Raw genomic sequence first — 15,270 nt, forward strand, 5'->3', positions numbered from 1 at the left:
ACAGTGCCTGGAGTATGGTGAATGTCCAACAAATAAAGCTTCTATTATTAAATAAACAAAAGAAATAAAGTCTTAGTCCTATGAGTGTACATCCAGGGGAACAGGGAGAGGGCAGGGCGCCAGGGAAGAGGGCCACTCAGGGAAGGGGCGGGGACGTCACTCTACAGACAAGCACCTAGGTCTGCACTTGCCCAGAGCACCGCAGCAAACTCGAAGGTGGTCGCAGGCTATCTTAAATTTTGAGGGAAACATAATAAATGTCAACTCTGTCAGACATTGAGACAACTTTCAACTCAATGTATTTCCTAGTTTCTCATTAGACTGTGTGATAAAAAGCAAGTATCGCGTGAAAATCACCGTGGAAGAGGACAACCAGTTCGATTCCTAGGTTGGAGAAGCTGTGTGGTGCCCAATAGGCAGACACATCCCATTAGTAAGTAATAAACGAAATCAAGATCATATTTTCCTGTCAGTCCACGTGCACTGCTTTTTCAAACGCTGCTGAAGGTATTATGACATCAATACTTAAGTTGTTTAGATCTAACTGCTTCATAAAGAAAAGTTCATAAGAGGAACAGTTAAGAATTTCTTTCAGCCTAGGGCGCCAAGAAAAAACTGAGACATTAAGGGAAGCTCTGACTCAGATGCCAATTTCCAAAGATAACTAAGAAATGTTACTTACCACTGAGAAAAGAACTGAGAAGTCATGGAAGTGGGCGATCACTTTCTTAATTATTGACTGAAGCTGCAAAACAAGACAAAACACACATCGTGTTTAATAAAACTTGGATGTTTCCAAAAAGGCAACCCTCTTTTATACTCTGCAATCACGTTACAGGAAGGGAAACCTGGACTGTGCAAGGACTGGGGAATTGCTAGGTCAGGTCAGGCCCGGTCTCACTCTGAGGTGCACCATCTTATTCGATAGTCCTGGGGAGACGAATTCTCAGCCTCCACTTCCTCTTCTGCAAAATGGAGAGCCAAGCAGTATCTTACTCATGAGGAGCAAATGGGACGGTTCAGGTCAAGTGCTGAGAGCGGTGCCTGCCCTTCAAAGCTCTCCATTCATGTCAAGTGTGAACATTCAAGGAGTGGGCAAACTTGTTCTATAAAGGGCCATACAGTGATCACAACTACTCATGGCTGCTGTTGTAGCTCGAAAGCATCCACAGCCAACACATAAACAAATGGGTGTGGCTGGGTTCCAATAAAACTTTATTCACAAAAACAGGTAGTGGGCTGTGTATGGCCACAGGGCCCTAGTTTGCAGACCCCTATTCTAGGTGACTGTGGCTCCGTGTTTCTTTTCTTTCTTTTTTTTTTCTTGAGGAAGATTAGCCCTGGGCTAACATCCACGCCAATCCTCCTCTTTTTGCTGAGGAAGACTGGCCCTGAGCTAACATCCATGCCCATCTTCCTCTACTTTATACGTGGGATGCCTGCCACAGCATGGCTTGATAAGCAGTGTGTAGGTCCACACCTGGGATCCAAACCAGCGAACCCCAGCCTGCCAAAGCAGAATGTGCCAACTTAACCACTATGCCATTGGGCTGGCCCCAACCCCGTGTTTCTTGACTACTTCAGTGGAGAGGCATGGGACAGAGTTTGCCAGTGGCATCAAGGCCACTTCACTACCTGAGGATGGTGGCACAGTCTGTGAGGTCTGCCCCAGACACCCAGGCACTGAGGCCCACCACCCCTCACTCTGAGATGCACACAGTCCTGGGGCCAGGGCCTTGGGACGAGAGAAGAACCAAGAAGCTGCTTTTTTCTAAATAAAATACAAACCCCTGCCGCTGGTTACTGTCGGGAAGAGAAAATTTACTGATAAATACTTAGTTTATGCTAAAAATATTGCTGTTTAAATCCTTTGCAAAGGCAATCACTCATGTTCTAAAAATACAGAATATTAAGAAGTACGAGCCCCATTTCATAATTAAGTAGCTTACTAGGTCAAGTAAAAGACACTAAAGGACTTCAAAACTTCATGACAAACAATGCTCCAAGGCAGAGCATTGTAACATATCGCAATACTGTCTGCCTACAACAGTGTCTGAAATCCTATCCACAGCAACTAACCCCTTTAGAACAGGAAATTTTTTTAATGCTTAAGTACAGTTACACATAATGCATTTCCTGATTTAAAAAGACAGGATTTTTTTTCCTTCAACATTTCACTATGAAAATGCTGAAACATAAAGAAAATCCACGGGGCCGTCTCTGTGGCCGAGTGGTTAAGTTTGTGCGCTCCACTGCGGCGGCCCAGGGTTCGGATCCTGGGCATGGACATGGCACCGCTCGTCAGGCCACGTTCAGGGGGCGTCCCGCACCCCACAACTAGAAGGACCTGCAAATAAGATATACAATTACGTACGGGGGATTTGGGGAGATAAAGCAGAAAAAAAAAAAAGAAAAGAAGATTGGCAACAGTTGTTAGCTCAGATGCCAATCTTTAAAGAAAAAAGAAAAGAAAATCCAAAGAACATAAAACAAATACCCAATCACTCACACCCAGATTCTCCCATGACAAACATTTTGCCTCATTTCCTCTATCTCCTCACCCACCCCTTCCATCTAATGGTAGAATTTGTAAACACACAATCCATGCACATTTTTTAACTTTTTATTTTGAAACAATTTCAAACTTGCAGAAATGTTGAAAGAATAGTACAGAGAACTCCCATATGCTCCTTACTCAGATTCACCAATTTTTTACTATTCTGCCAAATTTGCTTTAACATTCTCTCTATGTAACATGTTATTTTTTTCCTGAACCATATATGGGACTGCATGTATCACGTCCCTCACCCTTCATACTTCATTTGTATTTCCTAAGACTAATTATATTCTCTGATGTTGCCACTTAGCTGTTCTCAAATTCAGGCAAGTTAACGTCAATATAATCTTAACACTTTTTATCTATCATCCATATTCCAATCTTAGCAACTGTCTCACCACGTTCTTTATAGCATTATTTTTTCTTCTCTTTGGTCCAGGAGCCAGGCCAGGAACGTGCACTGCATCTCGTTTTCAGGTCTCTGGAGTCTGTGTTGATTTGGAAGAGTTCCTTTCTTTGCCATTATGACAGTGGTATTTTGGAAGAATACAGGCCAATTACTTTAGAGAATGCTCCTCAGTTTAGGGATGACCGATGTTTCCTCATGATTAGATTCCATCGTGCATTCTCGACTGGAATGCCACCTACATGATGCTGTGTCTTTCTCAGGGGACCTCATCTGCAGGGACACGGTATGTGGATTTTGATGTGAATTTTGATGAGCAGGTCAATGAGTGTCCGAGTTCCCCGCTGTAGAGTCACTATTTTTCCCCTTACAATTAATACTCATTCTATGGGAAGACCTTCATGTGAAAATATGAGATATGAAAATATCCCACACCTCATCAAACATCCCCCTCTACGTGTAGCATCCAGGGATGATTCTTGCCTGGGATTGGTAATTCTCGTCCTTACCGTGATGGCTGCAAACGGCGATTTTACAACGCCACCGCTTCCTCCACGTTTCTCAGTCAGCACCCCCTGCCCCCCTCCCTCCTCATCCACGTATGTGTCTACAGCAGTGCCCCCTCATCTGCAGGGACACACCCCAAGACCCCCGTGGATGCCTAAAATCCCACATAGTACTGAACCCTGTATATACTATGTTTCTCCTTATCTATACATATTTGAGGTAGACAGGAAACTAGCACAAATTTCTTTTTCCTTCTTCACAATTTCACAATAGAAGATTTGTTCTTGCCATAAATCTTAGCAACCTCTGCATAAAATTTTTTCTCTTTCCTTATTAAGTCAAGAACTTTCACCTTTTCACTTAAAGGGAGCACTTTATGGCTTCTCTTTAGCATGTCTGAATTGCCAGCATCACTACTCTTGCACTTTGGGGCCATTATTAAGTAAAATCAGGGTTTCTTGAACATAAGCACTCCAATACGGTGACAGTCGATCTGCCAACCGAGTGGGCTATGAAGTGACTAACAGGCGGGTAGCATGTACAGCGTGGATATGCTGGACACAGGGATGAGTCAAGTCCTGGGCTGGACAGAGTGCGACGACAAGATTTCATCATGCTACTCAGAACAGCATGCAATTTAAAACTGACGAATTATTTCTGGAATTTTCCACTTAATATTTCCAGACGATGGCTGACCACAGGTAACTGATACCACAGACAAAGCAAAGCCATGGAAAAGGGGGACTATTGTGTTCATCACAGGGATGGATTCTTGGATTCCTATTTTACTCACTGGGCTATAATCCCTACTGTCCTTATTTCTTTTGATGCTCAAATGGGGAGCCCATGGGAACCCCTTCCGAGCTGCTCCTGTGCCCTTTTCACTTGTCCCCCATCAGTTTTTTGAGTACTTCCTTACTTTCCGGCACAAGAAAACGTTCTAGGCTCACCTTGTACCTTCCCTATCCTAGACCTGGACTAAGCTAATTCTTCACAGACCCATGCAGTTTTATTTTTCTTGATGTGGCCCTCAGTTAAGACAAGGGGCTCACAATCGATATGGCTGGCTGTCCTTAACACAGGCTGACCCAGCGCATCTTTTGTCAGTTGCTTTTAAATATGACGGAATTACAGTACAGTACAATTCCCCTCTCTTAGGAATGGACTGCATTAAATCATTATATTACTTAAAGTTTTCAACTAATTGGGCCCCTAGCAGGCAAGGTCTTACTGAAAACTCCTCAACAAAAATTCTAATGCACTTCCGTCTTCATATGTGCCTGAGACCTTACAACCCCAAAGGGTATGACTCATCCTCTCCACAATGAACACTTCATTCACACAGTGATATTTACCAAGAGCCTGATGCACGACTATGTATTATTTTCATAGAAAAATGTCAGCTAGGGGCCAGCCCTGTGGCCAAGTGGTTAAGTTCGCGCGCTCCACTTCAGTGGCCCAGGGTTTCGCCAGTTCACATCCTGGGTGCGGACACGGCACTGCTCATAAGGCCACGTTGAGGCAGCATCCCACATGCCACAACTAGAAGGATCCACAACTAAAATATACAACTATGTACTTGGGGGGTTTGGGGAGAAAAAGCAGGAAAAAAAAAAAGAAGAAGATTGGCAACAGTTGTTAGCTCAGGTGCCAAGCTTTAAAAAAAAAAAGAAAAATCTCAGCTAGCCAGTGGCTGCTCAATAAATTATAATGATGAAGCATATTAGTCAGCAAATGGTGAAAAATTCTTAAATTAGCAAAATGTCAGAATTCTAAAATTCTTGCAAGAATATGTAACTAATTTTCTTATACTAAATGAAGCTAGAAATTGATCATAGGCAATATGTGCCAGAACATTTTATTAAATTAAAAAAAAATCTTAATTAGGTCAAAAGTCACTTAACAGTAGGTGATCCTGAGCTGGATTCTGTACTGCAGGGGGAAAAAATCTCCTATCAAGGACATAATTGAGTCCACTGACAAAACTGGAATGTGTACCGTGGGGTAGGGCGCAGTAATGTATTAATGGTAAATCCCTTTAAGTTGATAACTAAACTGCGGTTATACTGGAGAATGTCCTTGTTCTTAGGAAATACTCACTGAACTCTTTCCATGCAAAGTGGCATCATGTATGCAACTTATTCTCAAATAATTCAGAAAAAATTTACATACATATGTATGCATATACGTGCATGTCTGTGTACACATAATGATAATGATAAAGCAAATGTGGGAAATGTTAACAGTTGATGAATCTGGGTAAGGAATAATGGGAGTTCTCTGAGCCATCTTTCAATTTTCCAGTAAGCTTGAATTTATTTCCAATAAAAAGTCAATTTAACTGAAAAACATAGGCACTTTACTTACTGGTGCCAGGCAACTGTGCCAGGGTTTCCCAAGTCACAACTCGCTTAATCCTCACAACCACTCTGAAGGCAGGACTACTATCATCCCCACTTTACAGGTAAGGAAACTGACGCACAGTAAGATTAAGGAAATGATTAAAGGGCACCCAGCTAGGATATGGCAAAGCTGGGATTCAAACCCGGTACCTGACTTTATGGTCGGACCCATGCAACACGCCCACTGAGGCTAACAGAACACAGTTGCCAACAGTGCGGAATGAGACGGGCAGGGATGTTACCTGAGGGTAGGAGTCCTCAAAGGCGCGGTCCGGAGTCATGTGCTTGATGACATCAGCCAAGACGGTGCTCACCTCTCGTTTCTGAGTGGGGAAATAAAGGAAATGTGTACCGGACACTGAGTGGCAGTCACAGGCCATGTTTCTGGGGAAAAGGACTAACATCTTCAGAACATAGCACACACCTTCCAAGATTAGTTTCAACTACATAAGGGGGAAAATTCCACCCAAAGCACAGCCCTAAAGGTGGCTACGTGTGCACCAGGTGAGGACTGAAACCACATTCTCAATGCTGCCCCTGCTCTCCCCAGGTGCTAGTAAATAAAGTCGGCTGCCCCACTTCCTGCCCGCCCGTCCCAGGCCCTCCCGGGTGCTGCAGGGGGCGCAGGCCCTGAGGGAGGAGCCCAGGCGAGGCCCCTACGAGCCACGCAACCCAGTGCCCACTTCACTTTCATCATCTGGATCAGGGGTCAGCCGGCCATAGCCCAAGGCCAGCCCGGTGCCTGTTTTTATACAGCCTGCGAGCTGAGAATGGTTTTACGCTCGAACCAAAAGAAGAACAGCATTTCGTGACAGTGAAAATTCTACGAGATTCAAATTTCCGTGCACATTAATGAAGTTTACTAAACACAGCGGTGCTCACTCACGGGTATCAGTGGCTGCCGTCATGCCACAACGGCAGAGCTGGATGCTCATGACAGAGATCACATGGTCCACAAAGCCTCAAACATCCACTATCTGGCCCTCCACAGAAAAAGCCTACTGACCCCTGCTCAGTGGAAGGAGAAGAGCGAAGCCTCACTGTGCAGGTGTGCAGCTTATAGGTTAAGTGTCGGCACACAGCATGTTGTCTCAACAGCCGCCACTATGTTTACACTCTCATTTAATGCTCATTAAACTGCCCCGGATGGCCATCATTATCCCCATTTTACACATGAGGAAGAAGAGGCCCAAAGAAGTTGTGACTTAGCCAAGGCCACACAGCTAAAAAAAAAAAAAATCTGACAATGGCGCTAAAAGGGAACCAAAGTTCTTCAGAGAAACAGCTGATTCCAAATCCGGGAACAGAAATATACAAGGGAGGCTGGAACATGTTATAACAGAAAGCCAGGAAGGCATCAGACTACAGAGAGCAGGTCAGAAGGACTCAGGACCCAAGCTGAAAAGGCACCCACTGGACAAAGACGGGACAACTGAGGATCAGTAAGAAGAATATAATTCAAATATAATTAAATCCATGGATTCCTAATGATAACAACAGCAACTAGCACTCACTGGTCACCTTTGGGGATGTTGGGGAATCAAATCCTTATTCTAAAAACTAGTAAATAACAGGGACAAAATGGAGCACCAATCGCGCCTTTTCTGTACTAACTACGCCTCAGGGTAACCCCAACAGTGGACGAAAGCAGTTTCTCTCTATACAAGTACCCCAGCTAAACAATAATGAAGACACAAGAGTAACTCCAAATATCACCATTTTGCAACCGCCGATAAACCATGAGATACAATGAGCTTCAACGGCTGTTCGTGTCATGGAGACAACCAGACACCATGAGCCTCCCAGGAGAAGCACCATACACTCCCCCGCGGTGCCAAAAAAATCACATCTGGAGGTGATTAAGTCTCTAGAACTAAGGGCTGACTTACAGGAAATAGTGCAGGCAGGACAAACACGTTGGGCCCCATCAAAGGGATGCAACAGCCCAACGCAGACTGCAAAACTCTGCAGGACAAATGACCCAATTTCTTCAACAAATAAATTAGAGGAAAAAAAGGGAGGAAGAAAGAAAGATGCAGAAAGAACTTATAGATTAAAAGAACCCTTAGAAGTCTATTTCCATGTACGGATCATTTTTAATCCTGATTCAACAAATAAAAAAAAATTACAAGAAAATTGAGGAAACCGGAACATTGATTTTTAATGATATTAAAGCACCATTAATTTTTTTAGTTAGGATAATGTATTGGGATTCTGTTTCGGAAAAGTGAGTTCTTAGATTCCACACATGTGGGTTGAAATACTGACATGAAACAAGATGTCTGAGATTTGCTTCAAAATAATCCAGGGGTGGAGAGAAGGGATGAGGACACAAATGAAACAAGGTTTGTCCTAAGTTGATCAGTTCTGAGTGATGAGTACAACGGAGATCATATGTTTGAAATTTCCATAATAAAACATAAAACAAAAATTGGACAAAAGAAACAAAATCAACAAGTCAACATTTACATAATGTTCAAAACAAGGCAAAACCAAGTTCTGGAGTTAGAGGCCAGGACGGCGGTTACCTTCAACTTCCAAAGGCTGGGGGCTGTGAGGGAAGGGGGCTGGGGGGTGGGGATCATCTCCTATTTCTTGATCTTGACCATGACTACAAGGATATACTTTGTGAAGATTCAGTAAGCAGCACACTTAGGATATATGCACTTTTCTGCATGTATGCTATACTTCAACTCTTAGAAGTTGATTAAAACAAACACTCTGGCAGTAGGATTTACTCAGTTCTACCTGCTTCTAAGTCCCTGCTGTTTGACATGCCCATATTTTTCCACACCGAGGTTCTAGTCTGGGCCTAGGGAAAGAAGTATCTTTGTTTACTTAGAAAAGAAAACTAGATGCAAGTCAAATACATTTGGGAAATGCTACCTACTAGACTCCCATGGAAAGTCACAATGCACTTTAGCATGTAAGGTGTCCAAGGTGGAAAAAACGGCTTAACTTTGCATAATGCAGCATTTCTCAAATTTACACATAGCGTGAAATGCTCTTGTTACAGCATACTACTGCTCTATCACACTATATTATAAAGGATGCAATTTTTATAAATTAAGAACAATTACCATTGTAAAACGCCTAAATGCTTAAGCTAGACTCATTCACTATTTTAAACGTGAAAAAAACATACAATTGTTTCAGAAACAATACCCCAGCCACACGTACCGTGAAATGCTTGCAGGTGTACTCTACCCACACTTCAGCACAGTTAACGTAGTCCTACAAAGAAGAGTAAAAGGTCTTTACAGTAAGAACACCACGGGTGACCTCGAGGCAAAATCTCATGGACAAATAAATCCCTTCAAGAGCTTTGACAGTTAAGAGTTAAGTGATAGGAATTTCAAGGTGGTTCATCTACAGAAAACGCGGCCCGCTGATATATTTCACCGAGAGGTGAATTATAAAAAAACATAGGTTGCCTGAAACTAATTAAGACTTTCATTCCAGAATTGCTACTTGGGCCAATACAGAAATCTGGGAAGCTCTGCCATGCTTGCAGACGGAGATGAATCAAAGGGCAACGGAGATGACCGAGGGGAGTCCTGGCCCACCTCGCGGAGTCACAGAAGGTGGAGCTGGTTGAGGACTCTGGCTTTGAATGTTCTGAGGGAAAAACAGGCTTTCTGACTTTAAAAAAGAAACCATTTGTCCTATGAATGGGTGATGTATAGATGTTATAAAAAGGTTAAGAAAGTGCTAAAGACTTTAGGTAAGAAATGATGTGTTAGACTCAAGTAGGAGGGGGCCCTCGGAGAGACGATGAGATGGTTACGGAAATGACAATGGCCAACTTAGTAAAGCTGTCTGCCCAGGAAAACGCTCAGCTGGGAAGGGTCGTGGAAAAATACAGTCTGCAAGCACACCTCTTCTGTTCCGACGCTTTAAGGAAAAGAGAGAAGAAATGGGGAGGGAAGAAAACAATTCTCTCATTCCCACAAGAAAAGCCAGGAGCATTCTAAGCTCTAACTAGACTGCTAAGAAGGTGAACTAAACTGGTGAGTGTGAAGTTCAAGCCTGCAGAAAACTGTTAACACGGGCTTTTGAGCAAGGCTGAAGTACAAGCACCAGGGGCCCAGAGGTTCTGACTCATTCTAAAGAAGCTGTGTCAGCTAGCCAGAGTGAGGTTAAACGGAGGATTTCAGCAGCTAGAGCTTCGTGAGGATTTTGCTGAATTTAAGTGAGGTAAATGAGTTTGTAAATATGTTTCTAATTTTTCTAAGTTATACCACTCTTCTTAATATATTCTTGTAAACGTGGTGATCGGCAAGGGGTTTATAACTGAGCTCACTTTAATATCTCCTTCTCCAGAAATGACTGTATCAAAGGCTACGTATCCATATTCAGTTATTTGCTGTGTTCTGGACTGAATGCTGTATTCCCACCAAAAGGCACATAATGAAATCCTAGCCCACCGTGTGATGGTCTTAGGAGGCGGGGCCTTGGGGAGGAGATTAGGTTATGAGGGTGGAGCCCTCATGTATGGGATTAGTGCCCTTACAAAAAAGACCCCAGACAGCTCTCCTACCCTCTCTGCCATATGAGAATGTGAGAAAACAGCCATCTGCAACCCAGAAGAGGGCCCTCACCAGAACCCAACCATGCTGGCCCCCTGGGCCAGAACCGTGAGAAATATGTGTTTGTTGTCTATAAGCCAGGCAGCCTGCAGTGTTCTGTTACAGCAGCCCGACTGGACTGAGACCTGCTGCCCAGCAGAGGAACTGTGCAGGGTACGGTGAAGTTTGCCCAGCTGGGCCTGCAGTCACAGAGCCAGCCAGTACCATTTACCCAGTGGCAGCCACATAATTTTCGGGCATGTTGCCTACAAGGACAGTGAGGCATGAAACCCAAACCTACAACACGATGGCCATCACTGATGCATTACAGCTACTGACATCAGTTGGTCCATCTTCCCAAGACTTCTTGCCCATGAAGTACAGGGAGAAAGGTTTCAGCTGTCTCCCTTCAGGAGACAGAAATTGGAATTCCCTTTTGCTGATTACTTGCTTGACCACTCATCTGATTTGGGAACATTCTACTAAATTGGTATTTTCAAATCCAAATACTATAGACGGCTGCATTTTGGATGCTCTTTGCAAAGTTACAGGTCTTTTAAAGTTTCAAATACTTGCAGTTTTACACTTCTTGTTGTATCTTAAGGCCCTAAGAATGAGACACAATCAGGATACAAAAATCAAAGAAATAGATGTTTACAGCTCTCAGGTCTCTGTTATAGGTTAACAAATAATACAATGAAAAGAAGTAGATTTCTTAAAAAACAACAACAAACAGAGGTATGATTAGTTAAAAGCTAATTTTTTTTTTAAAGAAAGAGTATATTATTGCATAACTTGGACAAAAAGGAGTCGCTCTAAGGTCTAAATGGTCACCTACCTGTGGATTCTTCAATTTAGTGATAACTTTCCAAGCTTCGTTGAGAATCTGAAGTCGGTCACCCTCAGGAGGATCAGCCAAGGCCAAGTTTAAGCCCAAGGAGCGAAAAAGGAGATGCTAAGAAAAATAGCAAAACGTTACGATACTGGAGATTTGAGATCAGAGTAACTTGAGGCTTAAAAGAAAAGGCCGTAACATTTCGCTCGCCACAGGGTTAACCTTCCACAACCTCTTTCTGAAGTTCTACCATGGACCTATGCCAGTTAGACTGACAAGCTCAAAATCAAATACTAGCTCCATGGACTGGTCTAATTTGTGGGCCATAATATTCCAATGGACAAAGTTTTTCATAAATAAGGAGTGAAGGGTTATTTTTAAAGCTGTAAGACCAAAGTCTTCCCTAAATACTTCCCAGTGAGCTAATTCGACAGATTTAGGACTAATTAGATAGATTTAGGACTCACAGAGGCCTGACTCACAGGTTACGTGTGTCTGACAACCCCAATCACCACCTCGACTTCCACCCTGTTCTTCAGAAGCAGAGCCTTCGCTCGTTTTCCTGTTGGCTCCAGCTGCCCCTACACCGGACTCTCCCTTGAGGGCCAACACGTAAACGCTGCCTGTTTGTTCTCCCACTGAGCTTTTAGTCAGGAGCTTACCTTGGGGAAACCGGACTCATCACACTCTTTAATCATGCCGATGAAATCCATGGACCTTGTGGCAATGAACTCGGCCCGGAAAGCTGACATCACGGAATTCAACAGCAAGGCACTGCAAGACACACACGCCCCATGTCAGCAGAGCTTCCCCTTAATGAAAGTCGCTTTTAGGATGCATGTTGCTGGGAAGGATGACTGATGGCCCTTTAATGGTAATGTTGGGGTAAAAAGAAATGAGTGGAGTGACGAGGCAACGTCTAGAGACTAACACTTCTCTGCATATTTGGAACTTGATAAATGTTGAATTGAATGGGTGGACGGATGGCCGGATCAATGGACACGTAAATAAGCAAGCAATCAAAGCCATTCAAACAGAATTAAACTGAACCTTCAATAGGCTGATGCACTAATAAAACTAAACTTCAGTAACAATATTGATCCAAGCTGCAAACTCTATCCACATCTCAAAAGCAATGTTCGAGGACGTAGGGACACAGTGACTCAGGGACATCTATCACCAAAAGGAGAGCAGAGGGGAAACCTCATATGCCTGGAAGACAGGAAGATGGAGTTCATCATGACCCTACCACTTATCACGGCCCCGTGGGGAAGGGACTATTATTAAACCCATTTTACAGATGAGGAGAGTGAGGCACAGAGGGGTCAAGCAAGTGACCCAAGTTCACAAAGCTAAGACAGAGCAGAACCAGGCAAGTGAAGCCAGGCAACTGGACTCTCATTTCCTGCGTTCCACACTCTCTATGTCGCCTCTCTGTCAGCCCTCTTGCCCACATAAGTGCCACGCTCAGAAAAAGCAACCCGCTACATTTTCAAACTCATGCTTTAGGAATTCTGAGGCACTTACTTGTTCCCTAGTTTCTTGCATCTCTCCATCATCTCAGTTAGCAGAGTCTAAATAAATTTAAAAAAATAATAAAAATCAGCAGGTTGGAGGATCTGAAGCAACATTTCTCACCAACAGATTTCCAAAGTACTATTCTAAAACAAATGTAGCCACATGCCCATTTCCGTGATTTCTCAGTGCCTGGCAGAGGCGGGGAGAGGGGCAGGAACAAACCTCCCTATTGCGGCATTTAGTATAATGATAAGAGCTGGGGCCCTGGTGTCAGGCAGACTTGGACTCAAATCCAGTGTCATCAGCTTCCAACAGCGAGACCTCGGGCCGGTCACTCAACCTCAGTAAGCCTGGGTTTCCTCATCCTCAGGCAGAGGGTACAAGTGGTACCATCTCCCCTGCAGGGTCACTGTAGGATGAGGAGAGCAGTGTCTCCCGAGCTGCAGGGCAGTGACGAGCACTCCTCCCTCCCCTACGAGCCCCGCCACCTCCCATTTCACGAGGGGTCCATGGAACTCTCAGTGAAACAAACACAAACCCCGGGCCAGCGCTGGTGCCCGCCACTCCCAGTGAGAAGTACTTTGCGCTCAGGATCTCCGCTCTCACAACCACCCACGAGGCAGGCTCTCTATCCTCCCGGCGCACAGATGAGAAGCCAAGGCGCGGAACAGTGATACCCTTGGACCAAGGTGACACAGTGACTGTGGCCCAGACAGCACCCAGGCTGCCTGGCATCAAAGGCCATGCTCTCCACCACATTTCCTCTCCACAAATTCTGAAGCACATTTTTTTCCCCAAAAGGAGGTAAATGTTTTTTTACTTTTCAAGTGGAATACTGTTAATGGCCTTAGAGCTATCTTAAGACCATTATGTGTCCTTTAAAGAGCTCCTGTTTTTAAAAAAATCAATGGAAGAAGGAAGAAGTATCCTTTAGGGCAGTGGTTTGGGGAAGGTTTTGAACAGCACGGACAAGTCAACCCCAGGACTCCAGAGCTGCTAACAGTTGCCCGGACCCTGCGCCCTCCCTTGCACTAGGCGCCCGGTGAAGCACCCAACACACTTTCCCTCATTTACTCTTCCCAATGGCCTTGTGAGCCCCGTGTAAATTATCCCCACTTCACAAACGAGGAAGCCAAAGCTCATACAGCTTAAGCTGCTTCCTAGCAGTGGTGGAAATGAGATTTGTATCTAGGCCTGGCCCCGACGTCAAATAAGAAAACGAGTCTTCTTTAGTGCAATTCCACCCCTTCCAGCGGGGTCCCTCTGCGCCTTAGGTGTTGCCTGAATAATTAAAGCGACAGCTGACTGTGGAGATACTGTGTGTACCCCCACCCCCAGAACCCTGATTTTATTCAGATTTCTATCTCTGCCCAACAAAAATCAGGTTGGGTCCTGGTATGGCCTAAATTATGTTCTGTGCAAAATTCCCTATGTTGAAGCCATAACCCCTAAAGTCACTGCATTTGGAGATGGGGCTTTTCGAGACGTAATTAGTGTTAAGTGAGGCCATACTCCAATAGGACTGGTGTCCTTATAAGTAGAGACGGAGAGACCAGGAGCACACACGCACAGAGAAAAGACCATGCACAGAGAAAGGACACAGTGAGAAGGCAGTGGTCTACAAGCCAAGGAGAGAGGCCACACCAGAAGCCAACCCTGCTGGCACCTTGACCTTGGACTTCCAGCCTCCAGAACTAAGAGAAAATAAGTTTCTGTTGTTTAAGGCAGCCAGTCTGTCACGGCAGCCTGCTATGGTCTGAATGGCCACCCAGACCCCAAGGTGATGGTCTTTGGAGGTGGGCCTTTGGGAGGTGATTACGTCATGAGGGTGGAGCCCTCATGAATGGGATTAGGGCCCATATAAAAGCAGCCCAAGAAAGCTCCCGTGTCCCCTCTGCTATATGAGGACACAGCATGAACACAGCCGTCTAAGAACCAGGAAGCTGCGGTGTCCCCTCTGATATACGAGGACACACCAAGAAGAAAGCTGTCTAAGAACCAGGAAGTGGGCCCGCAATAGACACGGAATCTGCCAGCATTTTGATCTTGGACCTCCAGCCTCCAAAACAGTGAGAAATAAATTGCTGTTGTTTATAAGCCACCCAGTTCATGGTATTTTGATATAGTGGAACAAATATAGGTCCAGACTAATCACAGTGGTCTTGCTCCCCTTGTGAGTGGCGGGTTTAGACATGCGCACATGACCCATTTCTAGCTACTGAGATGGGGGCTTCGAGGAAAGATTTCCTTGTTCTTAAACAGGAACCCAAGGAACTGAAGACTTCCCCATCTTTCTGCCTCTGGATGCTGCCACATCTGGATGTGATGCCTGGAATGGCTGTAGCCACTTTGCTGCCATCTGGGGATGGCAGAGCAGAGAGACGGACAGAATCTGCCTGGCCCAGAGCCTGCACTTGTTATTCAAGAGAACACACTGAATTATTTTTGGAGGGTCAGTTAGCTGTTTGTTCCTTGCA

General features: G+C 44.6%; 1 protein-coding gene across 2 annotated transcripts in view; it reads right to left on the reverse strand.

Moving 5' to 3' along the window:
- VPS35L (VPS35 endosomal protein sorting factor like) overlaps positions 1-15,270 on the reverse strand; it is a 111,871-nt gene that overhangs the window by 44,904 nt on the left and 51,697 nt on the right. For both annotated transcript variants that reach the window (XM_070230898.1, XM_070230899.1), the window contains exons 15-20: positions 12,803-12,849; positions 11,938-12,049; positions 11,279-11,395; positions 9,053-9,106; positions 6,115-6,195; positions 683-745 (exon numbers count right to left, since the gene is read on the reverse strand). In XM_070230898.1, the coding sequence (XP_070086999.1) occupies positions 683-745; positions 6,115-6,195; positions 9,053-9,106; positions 11,279-11,395; positions 11,938-12,049; positions 12,803-12,849 (474 nt within the window). The remainder of the gene's footprint in view (positions 1-682; positions 746-6,114; positions 6,196-9,052; positions 9,107-11,278; positions 11,396-11,937; positions 12,050-12,802; positions 12,850-15,270) is intronic.

The sequence above is a fragment of the Equus caballus genome, chromosome 13 (assembly GCF_041296265.1).
Source record: "Equus caballus isolate H_3958 breed thoroughbred chromosome 13, TB-T2T, whole genome shotgun sequence".
Lineage (NCBI taxonomy): Eukaryota > Metazoa > Chordata > Mammalia > Perissodactyla > Equidae > Equus > Equus caballus.